Source organism: Octodon degus, unplaced genomic scaffold, assembly GCF_000260255.1.
Source record: "Octodon degus isolate 3935 unplaced genomic scaffold, OctDeg1.0 scaffold00156, whole genome shotgun sequence".
In the NCBI taxonomy this organism is placed as follows: domain Eukaryota; kingdom Metazoa; phylum Chordata; class Mammalia; order Rodentia; family Octodontidae; genus Octodon; species Octodon degus.
Window position 1 is genome coordinate 2,443,207 of NW_004524732.1, and position 26,310 is coordinate 2,469,516.

At 47.0% G+C, this 26,310-nt stretch overlaps 1 protein-coding gene across 4 annotated transcripts in view; it reads left to right on the top strand.

Moving 5' to 3' along the window:
- Dab1 (DAB1, reelin adaptor protein) overlaps positions 1-26,310 on the top strand; it is a 412,667-nt gene that overhangs the window by 322,810 nt on the left and 63,547 nt on the right. For 3 of the 4 annotated variants that reach the window (XM_023702660.1, XM_023702661.1, XM_023702662.1), the window contains exons 5-6: positions 24,582-24,713; positions 25,338-25,457. In XM_023702660.1, coding sequence (XP_023558428.1) covers positions 24,582-24,713; positions 25,338-25,457 — 252 coding nt within the window. The remainder of the gene's footprint in view (positions 1-24,581; positions 24,714-25,337; positions 25,458-26,310) is intronic. The other variant, XM_023702663.1, reaches the window with a different exon arrangement.

Below are 26,310 nucleotides of genomic sequence, written 5' to 3' on the forward strand. Positions count from 1 at the left end.
TGCTCGGTCCAGTGCAGTACAGCACACTCGTCACAACTCATTCCACACATTATTATTTGTGTGTCTGTATAACTTGAGGACAGGTTGTGCGCTTGCTGTCCCTCGGCACTGGACCAGTGGTGGCGAACCTGTTACGAGTGCCATGACCAGCTGATGGTCTCCGCTGAATGCTCTAAAAGTCTCACCATCACTGTCCTAGGCCAAGCTCTTACTCTGTGCTGCCCCCACAAACAAGAAAATAAATGGGCAAACCATATACACAGACATCTGATTTTATTTGGTAGCACAATCTCTTTGGATATACACTATTACCTGACAAGGAACAGTGACACGTCCAGCAGTCCTGTGCCACTTGCTGTGCTCCCCATCCCTTTGACTTCCCATCTCTTCCTAGTCTGTATCCCCAGCCATAGTAAGGGCTAAATAAGTCCTATGTCCATTGGGTTCATTCCTTAGGAGAGACCACATCTATATTATCAATCTACAACCTTAACATTCCATTCGTTTATTCAACGTCAATGTATTAATTAATTTGTCTCCTAGTCACAGTAACTAACAAGGCAGACCCTGCTTTTGTCTTCACTTTACAGATGGGAAAGTGGAGCTTTAGAGAGGTTAAGCAAGTTGCCCAGTATCCTGTAGTTAATAATGAAGGAACTGCGACTTGCACCCAGCCTTCCTGGCTGGCCCTGTGACTACACTGGTTTAGTGCTCCTTAATCAAGCATCTAGAACCCACCATCTGTTAGGATAACTTACGTGCCCTCATTTTACACACACACACACACACACACACACACACCCCTGCCCCCAGTTAGGACTCCCCAAGTCTCTACATTCAGCTGGTGTAATTCTCTGCCTGGAAATGCATCTGCCTCTTCTCAGGGGTCATCTCAAATACAGAATTGGCTTCCAAGCCTGTCTCCACCCAGCCTCACGGTGTCTCTGGAGCTTACTCCACCCCACAGGGAAGCCACCTTTCTTCTAACTCATGGCCTACACTAACCTTTAGAAATTATCTGTGGCCCACTACATGCACACACAGTACCCCGTGTCAGAGTGCACAGGGCATTAGTTTTTTCTAAACCTTGGTGGCACTTTCAAGGGCTAGTTCTTTGAGAATAAATCCAGGTCATGAGTGCCTTTGAGTTCCCAACTCTTCCTACTCTGTAGCCCCAGCCATAGTAAGGGTTGAATAAATAATATGTCCATTGGGTTCATTTCTTAGGAAAGACCACATCTATATTATCAACCTACAATCTTAACATTCCATTCATTCATTATTCAACATACATTTATTGAGTACCCACCCTGTTTTAGGAACTAAGCTAATTACTGCTAACCCTACAGCTACTGTTGCTACTAACGATAGCAGCTGACATTTGCTGAGTGTTCATTTTGTTCAGAAGTTGTACTAAGGACCATAGTCACCATTTCCTGTAGCCCTACACCAATCCCATAATCCTCAGTACAGATGATAAAACTGAGGCTTGGAACTATCACATATTTTGTCTTATAAAAGCCTGGAACACAGGGCTATTTCCCTCGTGTTTGCATCCTCATCACCCAATAGTTTGTGGCTGTTGTTAAGTTCCCAATAAATTTTTATTGATCCAATAAATAAATGGTGGATACATGCATCCATTTACAAAGCAGTAGCCTGATTCCAGAGCCCCCAGTATTAACCATTAGTGCACCTTGTTTCTCTCAACCCAATTCAATAAATGAGGATAATGGGAGCTAAGAAATAAAGTAAGTGTCCCAGTTAATGCAACTAAGGAACAACAAAGCTCATAAAATATCTAAGTCTGGCTAGCATGGTAAAAGAATTACCTAAAAGGTACTGTGTTAGCTCTGTATTTGGTAGAGTGTGTCCTCTTTTTTTCTCAAATATGATCCCTGGGGCAAGAGAGATGAGGTATACACTGTATTTGGTATGTAGACCATATTGGTACATTGCATGTGGTATGCTGTATTTGAAAAAAAAATTGTAAGAATGATCACAATTTTTTGCTTATTTCAGGCATTTTGGTTTCTCCCAATGTGCCCCACAGTTGCACCCTTGTCACGTAGAACATTCATCCTTGAATTGTGATCCTCCTTTTTCCTTTTCATATCTTTAAACCAGTAATAAGCCATAATTTATGCATGATAAATTGGAGACTTTGAGATGGTACAATTTGATTTATTTGCCGTTGTAGCTTATCGAAGGCTTTCCCAGTATGTTTGAGGCCAAAGGACAGCAGAAGGACTTGGCTGAGCAGCTCCACCTCCTTTGTTCCCTGACCCCTGGACCCCAGCCGGGCGGACCTGGGGCCCACAAGCTATTCTCTTGTGGCCCTCAGCTCCCATCCCGCCTGACCTCCCATCAGTTATGTGACCTTGGATAAGAATCTTAATCCCTCTGAGTCAACTTTCCTCATTTGTGAAATTAAAATTATAAGACTGTCTTTCAGGGTTGTTGAAAGAGGAAGCAGAGTGGGATTTTTCTTCCTGCTTGAGACTGGAGTTGAGTCAGCTGCATGAAGTTACACTCAGCAGCTAACTCAAAACCAGGGTCCACCTCCAGGTGCTTTTTTATTTATTTATCAAAGGCATGGTTAGCATGTCATCGGCATTTTATTTTTTACATAAATATTTATATATCGGTATGTTTTATTATTTGTTTCCATAAACTCTCTTTGATAAACATTCCAGCAATGAGTTACTGCCAGAAGTCATGGGGTGACATTTCAGAACACTCAAAGCACACTCAGAGCAGCATTGACTGGCCTTAGGAGTCCTGTGGCCTCTGAGGATGGCAAAGGCACAGGCAGTCTCCAGCCCCTGGAGCCACATGGCCATTCTGACTGTGAGTGGAAAGGACACAGGCCCACGTACAAGCATCAGATGCAGCCCTCCATCTCCTTGTCCTCCCATCTGCTGACCCTCAGGCTGTGGAGGCTGCAGAGTGGATGCAGCCCCTAACCTGAGATGAGTGTGTGACTCTGGGCACATAGCTTGAGTGGCCCCATGAGCTCTGCTGTGAGGTTCACTGGCAGTCTGTGGGTGACTTAATTCACCTCACCATGCACACTAAGCCCTCGGTGGTCTGCAAGGGTAGTTTGTCTCCAGTTGATCAGTTTCATGCGTTCATCTGCCTGTACATTCAGCAAACACTTTTCCAGCACCTACTCATGCCATCTACCAGCCCAGGGACTGACAGAATAATAACTAAAAGGCCCCAACACCCCTACCGTGGTGGAGCTGGGACCTGGCTGGAGAAGCAGATCAGAAAAGGCTGTCGTACGACACAGTGGGATGTGGGAATGATAGGTGAGAGGAGGTTATAGAAACCAGATAAAGGGACCCAGGTCCCAGTTTCAGAGGAAGGGAAGGCAATGGTGAGCTCAGCCTTGGTGGAGGAACGCAAGTTTTATTTGTACAATGACTACTTTTTAATCAGCGACTGCATGTCAAGAAACTATTCCAGGTACTGCAATGCAAAATAGTGGGCCAGGCAGGATGATAAACAAGAGCACGAATGAATGAATGAGCCGCTTACTTTAGGAGAATGCTAGCTATCTTGATACCCACAAGAGATGGTGACAGGACAGAGGGCGAGCTCATGGGAGGGACGTTCATGTGGAGCCTGGGAAGAAGCCTATGTGTGGTGCCTGTGAGATGAGTGGTTTACCAGGGCCTGGGGGCTCAGTGAAGAGACCTGGTAGGAATGAGGCTGTCAGTGCATGTGTGGACACCGAGCAGGAACAGACAGGCTTCATGCTTGTGTCGGATGTCGTCAGGATATTCAGTTTGTCTTTTGCTGGATTTAATCTTTCCCCCTGTTCCTTTGCGTGAAATGGGAGTTGCAATATATCTCTCCTGGTGGAGATATCTATTATTGGTATGGAATGGTCTTATTTTAGGCATTTAAGAAAGCACTACTCTAGGTGCAGCCAGGGAAGGTGAGCAGTGAGCTTTTAAGCAAAGAGGTTGAAGAAAGGAAATTGCTTACTTTGTGGATCTGGAAGAGCTGCGGGTTCTGGCGCAATAAAGTCCCGTGTGCCCCGCCTCGCCTGCCCCTTCAGCCGATGGGGCCTGAGCAAACCCTCTCTGCTTCAATTTCCTCGTCATGTAACCTCCAGTACCGGTACCTTGGGTGTATGAGGAGGCTCAGGTGAACCAAGCTGAAAATTCCTCATGGTGACTGGCAGTAAGGACCGCAGTGGGCACAGGCAGCCTTCAGCCAGTGTGTCAAGTCCCAGATTCACAGCCATTTGAGGCTCACTTCCATTTGTGTTTATTTATGTTTCTGTTTTGACCAGATAGTTCTTCCCTTCCTGGTCAAACTGATACTCCGCCCCTCATACTGCAGAGCTTCTCCGGCACGCCCACCCCTGACATCTCTGTGCAAGCTGGTTCCCTCCATCATAGAACCTGCTACTTCTTGGCAGCACCATGCCGAATCCAACTCTTTGCCAGCCACTGGGGTGAGCACTTTACACACGTGACCCTATTCATCTTACCCCTAATCCAAACGGGTCAAGACTCAGGAAAGTTAAATTTCCTGCAAAGCTGAACACCCAAGAAGTGGTGGAGGAACAGAATGACATTTATGTGAATTTCCCCAAGCCTCCAAGGCAGACAGGACTCCAGACTCTTTCATCCATCTCTCTGTCTTGGGTAAAGGGCCCACAGCCTCAGCAGGTCTCAGTCCCTACTATCTAAAGGCAGCCTTGTGAACTGGGCATGGAGGGACACATTTCCATGCCACCTGCAGGAATTGAAGGCTCTTGCCCCATTCAGTGACTGTCCCCAGCTGTGCAGAGATGGAGCTGAGTTTTCACCTCCTACCTACTCTGGATAGAGTCCTATCCTGGGCCCTGGCTGCTGGAACATCCAAGACAATTACAGCCAGGGCTGCAGGAGTATTGTCAGAGCCAGCCAAGGCCACCAGCCTGAAGGAGAGTCAATTTCAGTAGCTGGGAAGTTATAGATCAGTATTGAAAAGCTATAGCCTAAGAAAGCCTTTTAATGTGGAGCCAGGAATAGGGCAAAGGCAAGGTGAGTCCGGGTGAGTCTGCAGAGTGCAGGACTGGATGAGAGATTAAGGGAGGAGCTGCACTGGTCAGTGCTCGGAGGTAGGGGATTCCTTTCCTGTGGAGTGGAAGTAGGCTAAGGCCAGGTACTTAACAATCAGGAAGTCTTGGATGCCAGATCCACAAAGCCCAGTCTCCTGATTCCTATTTGTCTGACCTCCAGGGGGTTGGCCCCTTGATCCTGAGTGACCTAGAAAGAGAAATAAGGGGAGCAGCAGTGAGGCTGTGTGCAGGTTGTGCTTTGCTCACTGCACCGCTGGTGGAAGCTTGTGAGTGAGGACCTTGGTAATGTCTTTTATATGCAGTACCGCTGGTGGTCTTCACAGTCACTCTGAAGGGAAAGTGTATGTTATTCCTGTTTTTCAGATGGTGAAACTGAGGCTCCTGGACCTCACATTGCAGGTTAGATTAAAGAGAATCACTCTACTACTGGTACAAGATGATTTTCGGGATAAGAATTGCAGGCCTTAGCCCAGAACTCAATTCACTGGGCACTGGAATGATTTCCTTGCACAGTGGCATGTGTGATTCCTGGGGCTGGGCAGGCTCAGGGCAGACAGAGGACAGGTGGACATCCCTGGCCACTCTGCAATGCCCCAGCATTTGATCCTGGGCACACTGCCATAGCACAGAGAGAGACAGCAGGACACTTTCTTCTGCCTGAACCTGTGACTAAGACCAGGTCCGGTGGCCTTTCTGAGCTCCCTCTGAATCCAGAGCTCCCTGATCTTTTCAGGATCTTCCTGGGATCTTCGCTTGTTTTGCCTTTTCTTCTGAGCATGACATGAGTAAAGTCCCCTTTCACTCCCTCTCAGCCACTCCTGACCATGTTTTTGATCAAGAACCCAGCTTCTTAACAGCAGCTCCGCTGTACCACCCACTTCATCCAACCCCGCCTTTCCAGAGCTCCGCTGCTGAGTGCATGAGGCATAGGGGACATCTAGATATAAGCAGTAATAGATGGCACACTTGTGTCATTATTCTGGGCCTGCTGGAAGGACTGAGTCCAGGCCCGTGTAGTCTAATCCACATGCTGAAGGGCAAGAAAATTCAAGCTAGAGTCTCAAGGATATAGCAGAACATGTCAGTGGAGCCTGAGTTCACACCTTAGCTCTTCCTCTTTCCAGTGGATGGATGGTGTTTGGTCAGCCAGACGGCCATCTCAGCTGATGGCAGACTTTCCATGCTAGGAGAAGATGTGAACACTATTCTAGAAGAAAGAAGATGAAAAGAAATAAGCAGAACCCTAACATGTAATGTTTATAGGTGCTAGAAACTGTTTCATGCCTAATTTTGAGTACGGTGAGCTCTTTAATTATCACAGCTCCATTACATAGCTGGTATCTTCATGCTCCAATACAGGAGAGCACAGCAAGATACAGAGGGATACATATTTGTCCAAGGTTATAGAGCTGATAAGTGGCAGAGTCAGGATTTAGACCTAGCATTACAGTTCTGGGATCTGGTTTTTTGGTTGGTTGGTTGGTTGGTTGGTTGGTTGGTTGGTTTGTAAAAGGATCTTACTGAGTAGTCCATTCTGGCCTTGAACTCACTATGTAGCACAAGCTGGCTTTGAAGTCCCAATAATCCTCCTATGTCAGCCTACAGAATGCTGGGATACAGGTGTGCACCGCCGTGCCCAGCCTAGGGTTTGTGTTCTTAACCTCTATGCTTGGTCCTTCTACCAAGATCATACAGAAAACCCTGGACTTACGAATCCAAAGTCCCTTTAGTACTAGGATTGCCAATCTGCTGCTTTAAGCAGATGAATGAGCCTCTCTGAAGGTTGTCTTCATTTTATATGGAGACAATAAAATAATGAGAGAGGTAATGAATTAGAGCTTTAAAAGCTATAAAGCCCTTCACACCTGTAACTGAAGTAAGTCCCTGTTAACTGTAGGATGTCCAAGAGTCCTGAAGAACTGTCCTTACATCCTGTGGCCTACAGAAGGAAGAGAAGGTTTTCATTCAAGTAGGCAAAGGTAGATGGGGGATAGATGGATGGATGGATGGATGGATGGATGGATGGATGGATTGTTTATCAGTAATTTAGAAGACATTTCTATCAGAACAATTTAACCAAAAAGTGGACAGGGATCCACCAGTTACGGTCTTGGATTTGTGAATGGCATGGTTGAGGGTCTAACCCCAGTACTCCGACTTTCACCTGCCTCAGCCTCAGTGTCTTCCTTTGCCAAATAAGCACTGCAGATTCAGACTGATCCCGGAAGAAGAGCTCAGCACAGGGAGGTGCTCCGGAGCCCACCCAACCCCGTCCCCTCTGCCAAGTCCTTTCATGTTTCCTGTGGTATCCAAGGGATAGGAAGCTGCTCCATGTCCACTTTTGGAAATTAATTTCCTGAAGTGGGGTGAGAGCATTCTGAGTAAACACCCTGTGATTCATCCTCCTGTTTACCTGTTTGCAGGTGCACTAGGGAGAGAAACATCCCCTTCAGCGGGGGTCTTTGTTCTGCTGCAATTAGAGGCGCCAAGCTAATCCTTCTGCTTCACAGATGCTCTGGGAGCCTGCAGTATTTTTAGCTCATCTCTTTTATATGCTCACTCCGAAGGCATCTTATTATTCATTTCAAAACTTGACAACTTCTCTCACTTTGTCCCTTGTTCCAGCCTGAAACACAAAGGGAGAGCATGTAGCAGTCTCAAGCCGAGTTTTGCCCTGCTCAGGACAGCTGACCATCCCAAGGCTCCTTCTGGCCCTGTGCCCTTGCAGTGGCCCTACTCAGGGTGTGGACTGGGTCACACGGACTCCGCTGCCTTGTGTTGTAGGAGGTGTAGTTGTCTGCCGTGTCTGGGTGCTCTTATCCGTGCCACAGCGGCTCCTGCGGGCACGCGGACCTGCAGTCCATCAGGGTCTGGAGCAAGCCTGAGGAGCGTAGTCAGTGTTTCCCACCTGCACTCCTCACTCCACAGGCATTCATGTTGCCCGGGCCCCTGAGAACGACACACTAGGGAGGAGACATATTGTGCATAAGCAGAGAAGTTACCGCCTTATGAAATAATGACAGAATATTTATTAAGTTCTTACTGTATTCTGAGCACGATGTTAAAAATGTCACCTATTTGGAGACAGTTGTTCCTCTTACACAGGCAAGAGGGGAGAGTCAGGGGTGGGCTAAGTGGTCAGCGCCCAGCCAGGCATGCATCCTGCCGCAGAGAGGCCAGGCTCTGAAGCCTGGCTCCAGGGCCTGCCCTCTTAACCATTGTGCTCTGCACTCCCTGTCTTCAGTAAATGAGACAGTGCATAATTTAAGCCCAGGGCCTTGGCCTTGAGCTATCGAAAGAGACTGTTACAGCCTGCAGAGTGTCAAAGAGAAACACAACTAGACATTAGCAAAAGCAGTGGAACAGATTTTATTCAGTAACTGCTGACAGAAAAGAAAAGAGCTGCTCTCCCTTCAGATCTGTTCAGAGGTGACAGCATTTTAAGCAGGGCAATGAGGAAGCTGATGCAATGTGCGGCCTTAGCAGAATCTGGAGAGGGGCACCTGGTCCACATGAAACCCATGTAGGTTTGCTGCCTGGTGTGGGAGGCTGAGAGACTCTGCTGCCTGCACAGTGGGCCAGAACAAGCCAGAATCTTGTCATAATCTTGAGTTTTCTCAGGCTGACAGCTCAAGCAGGGCGAGCTAGAGACGAGGCCTAGCTCTGTGGAAACTGTGTCTGATCCCAGCTGTTAGAGCCTGGGGAGGAGAGTCGGTCCTGGGGTCTTCAGTTACTGACCAGTTGCAGTCCTGGCAGCCACCTTGTCAGTGGACAGTGGGTAAGTCCCTTGTGACTTCCTGTGGAAACCCGGGTAGGCTAGGCAGGTAAACATCATTGCAAATGGAAATGGCGGGCTCCTGAGCCTAAAGCAGGCAGAGGAGTACAGGCGGCAGACCCAACTAGAGGCCCATCGCCCGGCCTTCAGAGGCTCTCCCTCCCCTCCACAGGAGCCTTGGCATGGCCAGCCTGGGTGCCCATAGGGGGGCTGTGGCCTCCCTGTGTTTTAGATCACAGTGAGAAAAATGTCCAATCCCACACCAACGCCCTGCCAGCACTCACCCCCAGGCCTCACAGAGTCCCCCAAAGCCACTTCAGGCTGCCGTGGCCTTGGCCCTTGCCATGGCCCATACTCTCTGCCTCTCTGGTGACTTCCTGTCTGTTGTGAGTCAACATAAATGCTTCCTGCCAGCCGCCCTCACAGCCTGCTTCTCAGCTGGATGTCTGCATCTGTGTCTCTTGAGAGCCCAGCTTACTCTGCTGCAGGAAGCCCCGCTTGATGGTCTCCTCCAGATGCTGAGGTCGTGGAGGGCAGCGCTGCCCCAGTCATGTGTGTTTCCCATTCCCTGTGCCTCCATGGTGGCAGGAGACCTTTGGTGACATTTATTTATTTATTTATTTATTTATTTATTTATTTACTATCTTTTTCAGCCAGGGTCTTGCTGTGCCGCCCAGGCTGGCCTTGAGCTCACTTTGTAGCCCATGTTGGTTTGGAAATTTCAAAGATCCTCCTACCTCAGCCTCTTGAGTGCTAGGATTACAGGCCACCATGCCCAGCTAGGTGACTATTCTCTAGAAGGACAATGTCTAGAGGAGCCCAGCTATGTAGCTCTAGCCCTCCTAGTTAGTAATATCGGGCAAGCACCTTAGCTTACCATGCAGGCTGCCCACAGCACCTGTGTTACAAATGGGGGCACCATAAAGTATGGTGCAGTTTGGTGACATCTCACATGGTATGGTGGAGAAGAAAGCATGGAGCCCAGAAGCAAGCAGAGCCGTCCACACCAGCATCCCCGCTGCCTCTGAGAGCTCACCATAAGGTAACATAAAACCATATGCTGTGTGGCCAGAAACACATCCTGCTTCCCCCGAAGCTGCTGGCCCAGCTCCACACACAGGCCCAACACGCCTCCACCCCGGAGCTGCCACACTGATAACCCAGCGCAGATGCAGCCCAGCAGGGCACTCAGACCTCCTGTCCAGCAGGGGAAACTGGGTTCACCTGCACCCATCTGTCCACCTGGGAAGCCACCTCCCCGTTGCCTCACTGGGTATGGCAAGAGATCTAGGAAAGGACTCCAGAATCCCTGGGCTGTGGGGCTGTCCAGCACCTGTCTCCCTCTGGAGGAAGAGGGCTCCATCTGCATCTCCTGGAGGAACAAATTCTCAGCAGGGTAAACTGGAACCTAGCTGTGTCCACTACTCAAGCTTTCCAGCCTTCAAAATCCTGCAGGTCTTATCCCTGCCAGCCCTGTCACCTTCAAAGCCTGCCACCTGTGTCTCACATTTTATGGTCTAATAATCCCAAAGTGAATGCTGTGGTCTACATGACATACTGTTTTATAGCTCCTAGAGTCTTTGGTATCCTGCCGATGGAACATCTGGAGCCTGCCCACCCCAAGCTGCTGATTGTTGCCTAGTCAGTTGCCACTGATCTTGTCATTTCAGGCCTCTGTTACAACACTGTTCTTCTGGCTGTTGGTACATGAGTACTGTATTCATGCGTTCACTCTCAGCAAACCATTCCTGAGCCTCCGCCCCAACTGTAGCAACTAGGCTAGATACAGTGATAATCCAGAAACCAATCCAGGGCCACTTTTCTGGTGTCTCCAGTCAAAGAGAAGAGACAAAGCAAATGAAGGGAGACTTATAGATGTACGTAAGGAACTCTGAGCTGCTCAGGGACAAGAGCCTGGCTAGCTGTTCCCTTGCAGCTGTCCCCAGAACCCTGTCTGGTGTATAGTTCCTGCACCCACAAAGAGGCCATTCTACTCCAGGTGACTGCCAGGCATGTTGGAGCAGAGCGAGTAGCTGCTGTTGTTTGATCCAAAGGGAGTGACTGAGCAACGCTTTCTCCTCGTGTCTGGCCTCGCTGAGGTACAGCTGTCGACTGGCGCAGATGTGTAAATTTATGCAGCAAAGGGAGGGTGTGAGGGTGGATAGTGGGGCAGAGGCTGAGGACCACGGCCCGCAGGAGAAGACCTGCCGTAGTGCGGGGGTGCAAAGCCTGGCATCACCCCAGACTGCAGCCCCAGCTCTGAACTTCCCCATTGATTGAAAATTGATTGGGTGAGTCGTTTAACCCTCGGGTTTCTCATTTCTAAAAGGAAAGTGCTAGGAGGGAGTGGAAGAATTTATGAATCCATTTTGGTTCTGCCCCTGAGACCCTGAAATGAGCTGAGGAAGATGGCCACGGGATGACGTCTGGTGCATTTTCGAAGGAGGGGCCAATTGCGCGCTAATTTCTTTTACTGACAGTTCATTTTCCAAAGCAACAGCCCAACAAATCATGGGACCAATTAGTGTAAGAGAAACAATTGATCCTTGTACTGCGAAAGCGCAGCCCACCACCTCAGTGGTTTGAGGGTGTATTTGGGAAAGGCTGCGTGGCGCTAAATGGGAAATAATTGGGTGGATGCAGCTATAAATTGTGCAGCGCAGCTCAGCACTCCAAGCTTCTGATGCAGGCAGCAAGCCTGGCAACGGCAGGAAGACTGTTACTGGGTTTGATGTCCTGCATGAAAAAGCTAAGCAGAGCTTTGGGGAACTAGACCTGCCCCTCGTTTTCCAGATGGGAGAACTGAGGCTCACAGAGAGAGCAGAGATAGGACAAGATACCCCAAAGCTGTAGCTCACTGCCTGTTTTTTCTTTCCGCCATCTCATCACCAAGTTATCCTGGCAGACTTATTTAATAAGGGACTCAGAGATAAAATTCAGAAGACTGTGATAGTCCAGGGCTGCTGCCACAAAGTTCCACTAACTGGGCACCTGGAATAACAGAAATGCTTTGCCACGTGTGTCTGTGTCCAGAGCCTTGAAGCCCAGGATCTAGGTGTCTGTGAGCCTGGCTCCCTCTGAGCTGAGGGAGATGTCCTCCATGGCTCTCCATCGCTTCTGGTGTTTGCGGCCTTCTTTGCCCTTCCTGGAATTGTGGGTGCATCACCGTGCTCTCCTACGATTCTCATAAGGGCTTCTCTCCATTCACGCGTCTCTGTGCAAACATCCCCCTTCACCAGGCACTGGCCTTGCTGGCTCCAGAGCCCTCTCTACACCACTGTGACTCCGCCGTACCTCCGGTATTCACAGTGGCTCAGTTTCCACATAAGATCGCATTCTGAAATACTGCAGTTCAGGACTTCAGCAGATAAGTAAGATAAACTTTAACATATAGAACCAGTGCCAAATAATTTAGATGAGAGAATATCTGCGCTGGTAGGCAGCTGCCCTTTAATAAGCCATGTGCCAAGCAGGATTCTAAGAAGTTTACCAGCAAGGTGTTATTTAATTGTCACCCAAGTCAGTGAAGTTATAGATGAGGGTACTGAAGGTCCTTGAAGTTAGCGATCTGTCTATGGCGGCAGAAGACTCACATAACACATTGGATTCCGGACGCTGAGTCTGCTACCCTCAGTCTTGTCTTCCCTCAGCATTCCAGTGTCTCGGAAGCTTGGGTCTGAGCAGTCATTACAAGCCACAACCTCATTTTATGATGGAAGTTACAGGGCTTGTTGTTCCAGCCTTCTCACCTCAGTCCAGCATTCATTCAGATGAGTGCATGGTAGTTAATTCACTTTTTTGCAAGTTTCTATCTGCCATGCAAGGCTTCATTGTGACCAAGACAGAGGTTAATTTCAAACTGGATAGAACACAAAAAGTAATTTTCCATTAAATATAATGACCTCGTTTCTGCAGTGACTTGTGGCAAAACATGCTGTTTCATTTCCATTCAACCACACTCATTTACCTACTTGCTACAATAATTTTACACCATGAGCTAAAATGTTGAAATCATTGGTTACATTGCTAACCACCTACAGCGATTATTAGGATTCTTCATGCAGAAAGAAACAGAAATAAAAATAAGAATTTTAGGAGAATGAAAATATGGGCCATTAAAGTGCACACACAGCACTGTTTGTGAGTTGGAGGAAGCTGCCCAGACTCAGTGATGGTGAACGTTTTAGGGATTTCCGTGGTACAGACAGCCCACAGTGGCATGTGGCACGCGGGCCGTAGCTTCGCTGCCACTGACCTAGCATGGACAGCCAGCTACACATGGCAGAAATCCAGGCTGTACCTTATCAGCCAGCTGTGTGTTCCAGGGTAAGTCACTTAACCCTTCTATATCTGATTTTACTGGACAATAAAAGTAGCTAGCGGCAGTAACAGGTAAGATTGCTGAGTGAGTGAAATATGTGAGGGTTATTTTTTTTTAACTGTTTTAAGTCATTTATTTATTTATTCATTTATTTGATACAAGTTCTCATTCCACAGATCATATTTGTTGTGATCATCCTGTCTGAGCCTCATCATCACTGATACTACAGACTCGCACCACCATTCCCGTTTTCGGTGGTCAGGACTTCATTCACTACTGGGAATAAAACCAGGTCCTTGTGCTTGCCAGGCAAGTACTTAGACTTCTGAGCTATCTTCCCATTCAGGAAAGAGTTTTCAGGAAACTCTAGAATATATGGGTAAATCATCATTGTGAGGGTTATTGATAGAGAGAACCTAATGCAGTATCTAGCATGGAGGAAGAGCCACCACAGTAAGAACCTTTTAAAACATAATGAAAATGAAGTCTGAATCCTTATGAGTATTCAGAGAATCTTTGAAGTTTGGAACCTGCCCACTTCAGTTATTCCAGGAGTATAAATTGTTTCCATATTTATTCAAACTGCACTTTAAAAATTGTTGTACACTTGGGAGGCTGAAGCAGAAGGATGGCTGCGAGTTCAAGGCCACAAAGTGACTTGAAGACCAGCTCAAACTGCCTAGCGAGACCATGTCTCAAAAAGACAAAAAATAGAAAGAACTGTTGCTGCACATAAGTGCAAGGATTGAACTCAGGCCTTTGTGATTGTCAGGCACACGCTTATTCTACTGAGCTATCTCCCCAGCAAGTGCAAGGACCTGAGTTCAATCCCCAGTTCCGGAAAAAAAAAAAAAAAAAAAAGGCACAATGCTGGCTGGTAATTGTTTATGCTGACAGCGGGAGCCCAAGAAGAAATGAATGGGACGGGACAACTCCAACTCTACACACTTGTCTGCGCAGTGCACACAGGAAGTCCCCACTGGTGCAGGAGTCAGACTCCTTCACGCTGTAGCTGATGAAGTGAATGTCACTGAGTGCACTCATGGGGGCTCGAGACCCTGACAGAGAGCCTGTAACTGACCATTGCTCCATTTTCCTGCGGGCTCTGCATGTTTCACAACAGTGTTTGCCTAAAGTCGACACAATGCAGGACTTGTTCTGCAGCCACCTTTTGATTAAGTCCCTGAAGGGTTCAGCACCTGGGTTTTGCCTGTTCTCAGAGAGGACAGATTGTGCAGGTAGAGAAAGCAGCATTAGTATACTTTTTGTTCTGACTTGTTATCATGAAAACATTCAAAGAAACCAAACAATCCAAAGGATAGACTAGCACTTAGCCTTTCGCCACTTTTGCTTTCTGCATCTCTCGCCCGCAGGGGATGGCGAGGCTTTCAGAGCCTTCTGTGGCTGGGAGATCGATAGATAGGTAGATGGCTGGTAACACACAGCTACTCGTAGCTCCTGGGCTTTCACTGCCTCGGGCCCTTTCAGCAAATACAACAGTAGTACATTGTTTTAAATCTTGAGTCTATATTGATATTTTCAATTTAAATTTAACATTATAGCATTATTTTCATAACTTTTTCTTTTGGTATTTTTAGGGAAGAGTTTACAGGGAGTTCAGGGTCTCACTACTAGATTGGACTCACAGTGATCCACCTGTTTACAGCCTCCCAAGAGCTGGGATTACAGGCACATGCCACCACAGCCTTTCTCAACTGCCATTTCAGCACATTCCAGGGTGGTGCTGGCACAGCAGGCCGAGGGATCAAGCCCCCAGCCTCTGCGCCTGGTTGCAGAGACTTTAATCTGATGGTTATACCTGGTAGAAAACACATCCAGTGCAGTTGTGGGCAGCAGGTAGAGTTTACTGATCAATGTAACTGAAACCCACAGGGCTTAATCTCCAGGAACGCCAAGCTCCAGGCCCTTCAATGCCATCATAAAATCTCAAACACTACTTCTAGCTCTTTTCTCTTCTCTGGGTTTCTCTGTCATTCTTTTTTATCACCCTTTGGCCACTTCCAGACCAGTTCCAAAGAGGGCCTCACGAGGCCTTTAAGATAGTAAGATGTAGTCTATATGTAATATAGTTATTAGGTTGGTAATCTGTTTTTTTAGTTATTATTTATTTGTTTATTTTATTTGATCTCATTATGCAGCTCAGACTCACAGTGATCCTCCTGTCTCAGCCTCCCCAGCACTGGGGATCACAAGTGAGAGCCCACAGCGTCCCATTTTCGTGACTGGCTCCACATGCCTGTGGCTGGTGCGGGCATTTGGGGATCAAACCTGGGTCCTTCTGCTTGCCAGGCAGGCACTTAGACTACTCAGGCACTTAGACTGCTGAGCTATCTCCCCAGCCCCTGGATTGGAAATTTTAAACTCAGTTACCTGGGGAAAAATCCTAACGTTAAGGGCCCAGGGTCGGTCAGATAGTCTGTGAACCAGAGTAGTCACCTCTCCTCCGCATGGGAAGGAGGGTTCTCTTACATATAAAGAAATCAGGAGGGGGGAAGGAAAGTGCCTTGCCCGTGGCCACAGACGCACAGAAGGGGTCCAAATCTACCGTCACACTGAATGCTTCTAGAAATAGGGACAGGCTTGCAGAGTACACATGCTATTCTGACTATTTAGCAAGAAAAAGAAACACACACACACACACACACACACACACACACACACACACGTACACACTCTACCCCTTGCTGGTATAGAGGTGAAGACAGGTCTCACCCTGCTAAGGACCTCCAGAGCCTGGTGTCCTCTGGTGACAAATCAGAGTTGAGTGGCACAGGACAGCCTATCTGACTTGTTTCAACTCTAATTATGCTGTAACATGCCCTCACTCCTGGAATGAGGGCTTTGCCTGATCCCCACAGTTAAGATCTAACGCTGAAGTCAGTTTCCTTACTCAAGAGGCTTTTTATTCTTCTGATCAAAAACCAGCTTCAGTGTCACTTGGTGACTCTTAACTGATTAAGCACACCTGGCCCCACTTTGCCTGTTAGACAAATTGAAGCCCAAATCACCGGCCTAGTTTCCCAGGTCTGTGTGCTTAGGACATCTGTTTAAAAAGATGCTAAGAAGCTGCTGCCTATAGCTAATTGTCTTGTTATGAAATTTAAAAAGCAGCTAAAGAGCTGTAGAGCTCTGAAAAGGACACGTGAAGGTACCAAGTGCCACCAAGCTGTTTTAAGTGCTGAAGGGTAGGTTGGGGGTGGGTGGGTCAGGAACAGACTGGAACCCAAGATCCTGCTGGCAGATTCATTCATGTTACTTTTTGAAAAAGATTTCCCAACAGGTTTATAGAGAAAGAACATAGAAAGATGGTCGCCAGGAGCAGAGGAGAGAGGGGATGAGAGTCAGTAATTAATGGTACAGAGTATCTGCCTGGAAGACAATAAAAGCTTTTAATATAGATGTCAGTGATAGCTGCAGAAAATATGAATAGGCTTAATGGCACAGAATTTCATCCTGAAATGATTGAATTCTAAACCGTGTATTATGTATACTCCACAACCATAAAAGAGTACTTGTACTGAATCCTATGTATCAGTCACCTCAGAATAAGGAGACAGGGAAAACAGTATGGTTTCTCCGGCCTGTCTGGACCTCCTGGTGATGGCAGGTACAGATCACCGTGTCCCCATCACACACTGGCAAATGCAAGATTCCCCAACCCCCAGTAGGAAAATCTGGGGTGGCTTGTGGTGGCACAAGAATGTGGGCTCTGCTAGGAAAGCTTCCAAGAGGACACAGCGTCCTGAGGTCTGAGCAGGAGGGACTTGAACTTCTGGTGCAGGCAGCACAGCATGTGCAGACACTGAGGTGGAAGGATGCAAAGGCAGCCATAGTGGCACTAAGGAGGCAGGACAGTGGCAGAGATCCTGGGAAGTGGCCGGATCACACAGGGCGGGCTGTGCAGGCCTGTGCCGAAGAGTCCTGGGAAGGCTTGGCTCTGCGTTGAGTGCTAGAAAGCCTGGAAAGAACTGGCAGCTTTTCCCTTAGTCCTTCGCCCTGGTGCAACTGGCAGAGCGGAGGCCAGGATGGGAGGCCGTGGAGCCTGAGGCTGCGGCACTGCCTCTGGCAGAAGCCGACAGCCGCATGGCCTGATCTCTGGTGGTGCAGATGGAGTGGAAAGGGTAGCATGGAGGTACCTAGCTGCGGTTATGGGGAAAGAGTGCAGGGCAAATGGGCTCAAGGGTGGACTCCATAAGGAACGGATGATATTGTATACATTAAATCCAAACAAAGAAAAAAGTGACTTATGCCTTTCTTTAATATATGAAATATTTATTGTAATGAAAATTAGCATAGATAGTCAAAAGTAAGATTTTTTAAATCACACATAATTCTGCCACTCAAAAGAGAGCCCTTGCTAAAACTGTGTTGAAGGATTTTCACATTTCTTATGCACATAGAGAAGTGCATACCCTATTTCCAAAACAGGATCACATTAGCCAAACTATTTCATAGTACACTCTTGTCATTCAATGGGATGTTACAAATTTATGTCCATGGCAAAAAAAGTCTACTTCTATAAGGTGATTTTTCCATGCTGCATATTATTTCATAAATCGTTTTCTTCAGCCTCTGAGCCGATACTCAACAGATAGAACGTTTCTAATGCTGCAGCAGCTCCATGGGGAGTGTCTTGCTTTGAAGTCCTTGTCCACAAGTGACATTGTCTCTAGGTAATTAAATAGCCACAAGAAGAACTGTAAGGTCATATCTTTGAGGCTCTGAAGTGCTCAGTTGATCTGCCCTCTGGAGAAGCCGCCCCAAATCACGCTTCCACTGATGACAGAAACACACATGTGAACTGTCGCGCACGCAGCGCTCTACTGTGCATGTATGGCTGGGCACTAGCACTTCATTGTGCTGCATCATCACGAGCAGATGTTTCGGGTCACAGGTAGCAGAGGAGGGGCCGGGGAACATGCCACCCATGTATCCATGCCACACACTGTCTTTTTATTTCTCCCTTCAATCTACAGAGAAAATAGCATCTTGTTTCTTTCTGAAATGTTTAATAGGAATCAATTTAGTGTTTTCAATACTTTAGAGTTCCTGTCACTTTTTTTCCAGTACTGGGGATCGAACTCAGGTTGTGGCACTTGCCTGGCAGGTGCTTATACCACTGAGCTATCTCCCCAGCCCGAGTCATTCTTCATACTATACAGAAGGAGGAAAGAAGTCTGTGAAGCTCAGGGTGATGTTCTGCCTGAAGCTTCACCAGGCAAGTGCTAGATCTCCACTTTGAACTGAGAATTCTCTTTGGCCCTAGACTCTTTATCTTACCCTTTCATTGGGCTGCCTCTTTAGTTGGAGATGAGGCTATTTAGAAATTTTATCTCATCTGTATGTAAGACCTTCTAGAAGACTCCAGGGTGCCAGTGAGGGGCCAGATTCCTCTGGCCTGCTCCTCTCAGCATCGGATGCTGGGGTTTCTGGGGATAGTTCCAGAGTGCCTCGCTGGTGCTGTGGTGTAGCGAATGCTTCCAAAAATATTCTAGGAAATAAAAAGGCCTTCATAGTAAGCCTGCGCCTCCCTTTGTCTTGTGAGGGTTTAACTACTGTAATTGCTTAGAGTGTGAAGCAGTGTATTTTTTACATAGCTATTTTTATTCTATGTCTATTTATCTGCTGTTTTTGGTTGTGTTTTGTTTTTTGTTAAGTTGGTGGCATCCTGGTGTGTTTTATTCCTGTGAATAATATTGCCTGGGGAAAGTGTGCACTCTGTCTCTCTCACCCACAATAATCATATGAAGGCTAAACAGGGTAGAATTTATTCTTTAAAAATAGCTAATGGTAAAGTCTGCAGCAGATGACTTTCCAATCCATACTGTATTTAATTGACTGCATTGAACCATACTACAAATTAAGTCTTCTCTGTAATTTATTCTGTCAGACAGTAACCCTCCAAACAATTTGATACTTCATTTAAACATTGGTAAAAGGCTCAGGGAAATGCACAGAAAAAAGATTTAATGATGATCAGATAAGAAACTCTCTGTTCTCAGAATGAGTCCTGTGTGTAATGCCCTGGATTAACTCAGGCTCGCCATGGCGGGGCCTCATGAGCGCCTGTGAGTGCAGCTCACACCACAAGACGCGCGGCCGGTCCTTCTTGCCTCCTTCCTTCCCCGTCCCTCCCTCCCTCCCTTCTACAGTAGTCACCATGTGTCACTTATTCCTTGGAATGAACAGTGTTAGAAATTTGGAGTGACTGAGGAGGCCCAGACGTGGATCTTTCCCTCAAAGCTCTGACGTTTCTAGAGTCGAGAGAAGCCATGCGCAGACAGTGCCCCGGGCAGTCCCGTGCGCAGGCCCCAGATGCCTCTGCGTGCTGCCTGTTCAACCTGCAGTGTCCTTTCTGCCTTATTTTCTTCTCATTCATTGATCGTCCAGGACTCACTCAGAGACAACCTCCTCTGTCAGGTCATCTGGAATGCCCATCCCTGCTCCCGGCCTGCACACACTTGGGTGGAAAGCGTGCTGTGTTCAGCGTCGACTGTTTGGAATGTCTGCGTGTTGGCCTGCCTCTGTCATAAAAGTGTGAGGTTCTTGAGGAAGGGGCCAAGTTTTAATTAGCTGCTTGGAGGTAGTGTATCACATAAGACTTGGGACATAACAGGCACTCATTAAATCCACAGAGTATGAATGACTAAACTAATATGTAAATATGAGACAAAATCAAGAGCAGAACGTTCTGCATGGGAGGATAAATGCAGTGTTACGTGGCTGAAGGGCAGGGGGATGGCGGAGGCTTCCTGTTTGTCTTAGTTACTTTTCACTCGTTGTTGGGAGAGAATCCGCAACACCCAAAATTAAAGAAGGAAAGGTATATTTAGCTCACAGTTTGTGGAAGTTTTAGTTCATACTCCGTTGGCTCCAAGGCAGCAGTTAATGGTGGCAGAAAAGAAGAGAAGAGAAGAAAAGGAGCGGCAGCTGCAGTGCCCAGCAAGCTTCTCTCTCCCTTCTGTGCTGACTGCCAAGACCCGCACTCCACAGCGAGGATCACAGCCCTCCAAAGTGACACAGCTGCAAAGTGGCACGACGAAGACCAGAACTTCTCCAAGGAGGCAGGGAGGGACAGCAGAGAAGTCTTCCTCAACTCCTTTCTAATACATATTTTGTGCTGAGTCACTCTGGGGCAGCCTGTCATGCCCTAGGGTAGAACCAATCGTGCCCCAGTTCAGGCCCTCCGGGCAGGGTCCCCACAGCCGGAACTGCCTGAGCCCATTCATCCAAGTTGACACACATATCAACCACTACACTGTTTAAGCAGACAGTGGTGTTGGAATTTGAGACAAATATGAACTTCCATAGACAGAGTGGTTATGTACACTGATGCATTTGATAGGGAGGAGTTGTCTGCAGAGAAAACCAGAATTTTCTAGAAAAGTTTTTTGCAACCAGATACCTGCTTTGATTTGGGGTAGTACTTCAATAACTAGACTAAATTCCCTAAGATGCTGTCTGACTAACAGGTGTGTAGAAGAGGGTGACCAGAGTCTGCCTTTCTTGTACCGCATTTCTCCTACCCCGCACAGCCTCCAGGATAGTAGACCTTGCCCAGGACACCCCAAGGAGCACTCTTGGCATGAAAGGGACCTTGTCCCCTGTGACCAAGGGCTCTACCTCTCCTTTTTGGCATGGCCATTCACCAAAAACCACTCAAACAAAAAGCTCCATGCAGCCTGACCTAAAAGTGGGTCTCAGGAGCTGAGGAGCACTCCGGGTCATGTGGCCTTGACCTTCTTCTTCAGGATCCCTGCAGCAGACCTGTACCCCATGCCTTCCGATTTATGAGCCTCCGTGACCTCAGGTGCTTGAGATTGTTCCAGGGACTGAGGGGAGAGAGACCACCTGAGGAAGCTGTAGAAGCAGCCACAGCTGCTTGTTCCCTCCCATGGGAGTGGGCTGAGTGCAGAGCGACACACCAGCAGGAAGCAAGGGGAGAACAAAGGAGTCATAGGGAGGTGGAAGAGCTTGCTGCCTGGAGGAATTTGAGGGACAAGGGTAACTAACAGGGAGTGCCCCTCCAAACCTGCGTGCTTGCGTGGGGGCCGATGCATGGGTGCTCACAGTTCTCCAGATGGGTATGCACACAGACACGGCTTTGTTCTTCTATGATTTCTTCTGTGCCTGCTAGTAACAGCCTCATTCAGGCCTGACAGAAGCCTCAGCCCTACTGGCTATCTCGTCCGGCCCTTCTTCACCTCCCTCGTCACTTCTCTTCAGGGATCATCCTTTTGTTGTTGAACCAGGGAGCCAGGAGTCAAGCGAGGTAGACCTTAGTTCTGCTAAGTCTGTCCTTTTTTCAGTGCTTCATCATTTTGAGTAGGAAAGATGAACTTCGGGTGTCATACAGGCCCAGCCGGTACATGCTCTGGCCTTCGGTTCCTTCATGAATAAACTCGAGCGCCGAGCTATGTAATACCAAAAGTTCCAGCCAGCTCTAGCTGTCTTTGACTGTGCTGATAAAAATCTACTTAAAGACACGGGGCAATTTTGAAGCTCAGTGAGCAAGTGTTTGCATAGTGCTTTGGGTTGCTGGAATGTATATGAAACTACAAATGAGAGATTAGCAGCATTCTAATGTATGTGTATTTCCAAGTGTCTCTATTACATCTGCATAGTTAAGGTGGGAGAAAGCTGCGACATATTCCCTCACTGACTGTTCGCTTCCAAATGAATAAGACATTTTCAGAGCAATCCTTTTCAACAAGTCATAAAATTAACTACGGGTAAAGATAATGTTACAAACATCTTAGGGCTTTCACGCATGCACACCCAGCCATACTTTGGAAGGCAATATTAGGTATCATCAGGCATTAAAAATGTTTTAGTTTAAAAACACTTAATGAGGATTCCCAGATAAAACATCCCCATCTGCTGTCTTGCATGGTAGGTAATATTTTACTATTGCACAATCATCTCCAAATCTAATTCCACCAGGAAGACTTCTAATCGCAGTTTAATTTTAGAGCAATATTCTGGTTGGCAATCAATAAGGCACTGTCGTCAAACTTGGATTTAATAGGAGACGTGGATAACACGCTCCATGTGAGAGAAAAGAAATACTGTCAGGATGGGGGAGAAAAAAAAGAATGGCTTTGTCTTCCACTTCCCCTGCTGTATACCATTCTAGCTCACAGAAGCTTAGAAATCGATGCCCCCGTGTTGTGTGAATATAAATCTCATCAATTTTGCATCATTAGCACCATGAAAAAGCTACTGCTCTTGGAGCAGTTTTCCTCTGCCAGCTAAATAAGGCCTCTTGAAAAAGCAAAAATAAGTGGGTCTTAATTATTCAAACTACTTCCTCTTTCTACTTTATTTCTAACAAAAGCAGAATTGTACAACTGTCTTACTCTACTTGAGCGATAAGTTGACTGGCAGTGATACCAGTGTTGTGCTTGTTGTCTAAGGGGCAGTGGGCCATGTGGATGGGGGAGGTCAAGGGGTGAGTTCTAAGGCAATCAGAGTGGTGCCTCGTCAGCCCCTGGGGATCCAGGCAAGGCTGCAGTGTGGGAGGGCTGAGCTGACAGAAGCCTGGTAGCATGCACTGTGCTAAGGCATGGACATTTCAAGAAGTTCATGGCCTAGAACCCATGAGAGCCAGAGGTCCACAGTGCAGGAGACTGCCTTCTAGGTGGAAGGGCCTAGTGGCTCAAGGATCTGGGGAGGCGGGACCAGACCCCAGAGAATTTCTGCTCCAGTAGGTCCCATGTTCACATGACTAACTTGCCCTTTGTGGTATTTCTCCCACCCTCTTTGGATTAAGTAAAAGGAAAGATGTTATATATCTGAAAAAACCATTCATTTCCCTCCTGGAGCTGCTAACTAATCACAGCTAATTGTTCAAGTATGAGCTAAGGAATATGATAGTAAGTACATATAAACTCATTTGCAATCAACTGGTTTCCAATCAGTATAAGTTTCTGTTAGTCTTGTGACATTTTGAAATTTGATTGGATCCTCTTTCTGTTGCTTTTAGTGACCCCTGTAGACCCTTGATGGACCCTTGGGGAATAAACCTAGGACCTTCTCATTCAGTTACATCTTTTATTTTGAGACCAGGTCTTACTAAGTTGCTCAGACTAGACTCAAATTTGGAATCTTCCTGCCTCAGCCTCTCTGAGTGCTGAGATTATTGGTGTGAGTCTTTGATGCATACCTTTCATTTGCTACAGGGGTGGAATGAGAGCTAAAGAGGTTCAGGAGGTGTTTCGTGTTCACAGAGCTGATGGAATTCAAGCCACTTGATGCTCACTATAATGAAAAGGCTCTTTAGAAGGACTTTGAACATAGCACATGCAGGCAAATGCATTGATAAGCCTTTACAAAATATGGTGTGATGAAGACTGCTGCCAATAGATTTAAAATGGGGGGATCATGAGTATCATTATCCCCTAGTGACGCGGTGAACACGTGTTGAAGCTCAGACAGTAAAGTCAGAAAGGTTGCTTTCAAAGGATTTTCGGATCATTGATCATCAACCCCAGCTTACTTTTAACAACTGTGGATGGAGCATGGGCAGTACAGCGTGCTAGGATGACAGCGCAGGAGGACAGAACCTGGGTGGAAGACAGACAAGTGCTGACATGGCAGAGGAGGAAGCCGTATGAAAGCAAGAACCCAGGGAACTGGGTGAGGAATTCATCAGGATGTTCAGATCCCTTAACCTTTCTACACAATCACATGAGAGGGCAGGAGTATTCCTGTACTGAGAAGAATTGCATGCAGGTGATGCTATTTCAGGGAGCCATTGAAAGGAAAAGGAGACTTGGGCAAGCTGACAGAAGAACATGCATTGAAGACAGAGAGACCAGCCTATGACATGCCCCAGAAATGTGTGATCCCACACCCATCCTAAATGGTAACTCAGGACAAAATAGAGAAAAATTGCTCTTCAACACATTCCCTCACCAACTTCTGGGAAAGTCCCACAACCAGGCAGAGCTCATATCAGCAGTACTAGTGGCGCCCCCTGGAGTTGTTCAGGGCACATCCTTTACCACAGCATGCAGGATGCATGGGTATATTAAGTAAGGAGCCGAAGGTTGGGCTGAAATTTGTTATGAAAACAGCTGAAGCAGACCCACACCGGCTAACTCGCTCTGTCTAGTCTGGCAAGAGGAACAAAGCCTCATCCACAGATGCCCACCCTGCATATGAGCAGTCCTGGTGCTCTCTCTGGTCTCAGCATTAAAACCCTGGAGGGGAACCTCCATTTCTCAAGGGCAAGCGCGGCTCTTTTTACTTCCATCTGGTTCCAAACAGCTTTTCCAAAGCCCCGTGGGCTTGTTCACACGTAGCTGAGACACATTTCTTATTGATCAACAGCTCGAAGGGAAGGTTCTGAAATGCCCTCTTCCTCTTGTCTCTGATAGGCCCTTCAGCATCATCATGCCGTTCACGAAATCTCCTACATTGCAAAGGACATCACAGATCACCGGGCCTTTGGATATGTTTGTGGGAAAGAAGGGAATCACAGATTTGTGGCCATAAAAACAGCCCAGGCGGTGAGTATGCTGCTTATCCCAAAAATGTGCATCCTCGTGACTGGGGGCAGCACGACCACTCTGTTGATCTTCACAGGCCTGCCCTGAGGTGTAACCATGTCACTCCTGGAAGTAGGTGTTCAGCTTCCTGTCTAGAAAAGATGAATGGCTTTGGAGCAACAAATGTGTTCAGATCCCTTGGTTTGGGTTTTTTGTTGTTTTCATAATGGGTATTTCCTAATGACTAATTATTTTTCTTTCTGATTAAGCTAGATAGAGACACATATACAATGTTTCCTTGTGCTCATAGCCTCATTTAAGAAGAAAATAAGAGATAACAAATAGCTGCTTTGCATAAGGCCTGCCCCAATTTTATTTTATTCGAAATCACTAATAAATAAAAGCATTGCCTTTTATGCTTATGATTATTATGAATTTGCAAATATAATTAGTTGAAGAAATGAACTTTAGCCTAGATGCAATTTGCTAAACCAATATAAACAAGGTAGAATTAATTAAGAATGGAATGCTTTCAGTCTAATAGAAAAAGGAAGGGCTGCGAGATGTAGCCACAAAAAAACAAAAACTGGTGGCTGCCACATGGTGCTATTTCCTTATTAATGTGCCTTACACCTTTCACTCCAGGCTGAACCTGTTATTCTGGACTTGAGAGATCTCTTTCAACTCATCTATGAATTGAAGCAAAGAGAAGAACTGGAGAAAAAGGCACAAAAGGATAAGCAGTGTGAACAAGCTGTGTACCAGGTATACCTGTGAATTTGTCCGGGTGCAGAAGAACAGAGCAGGGCTTTAAATACACACATGTGGAAACTGCCAGTGAGGCCTGCGCCTCCCGCCACCAGCAAGCATGCACAGAGATGAAGGGTCCTGCATAAATCACAGGCACCCAAAGCCAGCCATCAGGATGATCTCTTATTCTCTAAAATTCCAGATATGCTAGAGAAAGTAAGATCTTTAATCCAAAAGAAGGTTTCAGGGAGGAAAACAAAAGACACACAGTTGCCTTTGCTGCTTTTAACAAAGGGGTTGGGGTGGGGATGGCTACAGGGGCTTGACTTTGTCTGCATTTTCTATAGTAAAGACCCACCAGCTTGTCCTCCCAGAGCCGATTTCTGTACTGTCCTCTAATTTCTGAACACAATCTCACGTCTTTTCCTTTGTGTCCTCTGCTTTTGCTGACCCTTCCCTTACTGGGAAAGACAATTTTGGAAGAAGATGTTGAAGATCCTGTATACCAGGTAATTTCCAAGATGAGTCAGGGATCCAGGTGTGTTGTGTCCGGGCCGCCATCTTGTAAGAAACCTGAGGAGCCCATGGATGGCAGGACCTGGAGGGGAACCAGGGGCAATTCTGGGGATGAAGGCTCCAGCTCTTCCCTTTCCCATCCACACTACCAGAAGTCTGGCCTGCCCCAGGAGCACGGGCTCAGCACCCCGCTTCTCCCCTCTTGCCCGGCCTCAGCTCCCTGTACAATCTGTGAAAGTTTGATTCCAGAGCTGAATGTTTTAAATCTGTTGAATATTCTAAGTTCATTAGAAAGATGATGAATAATGAGGTGGCTTTTCAAAGTTAAAAATTAGAAACAGGGCCTGACATT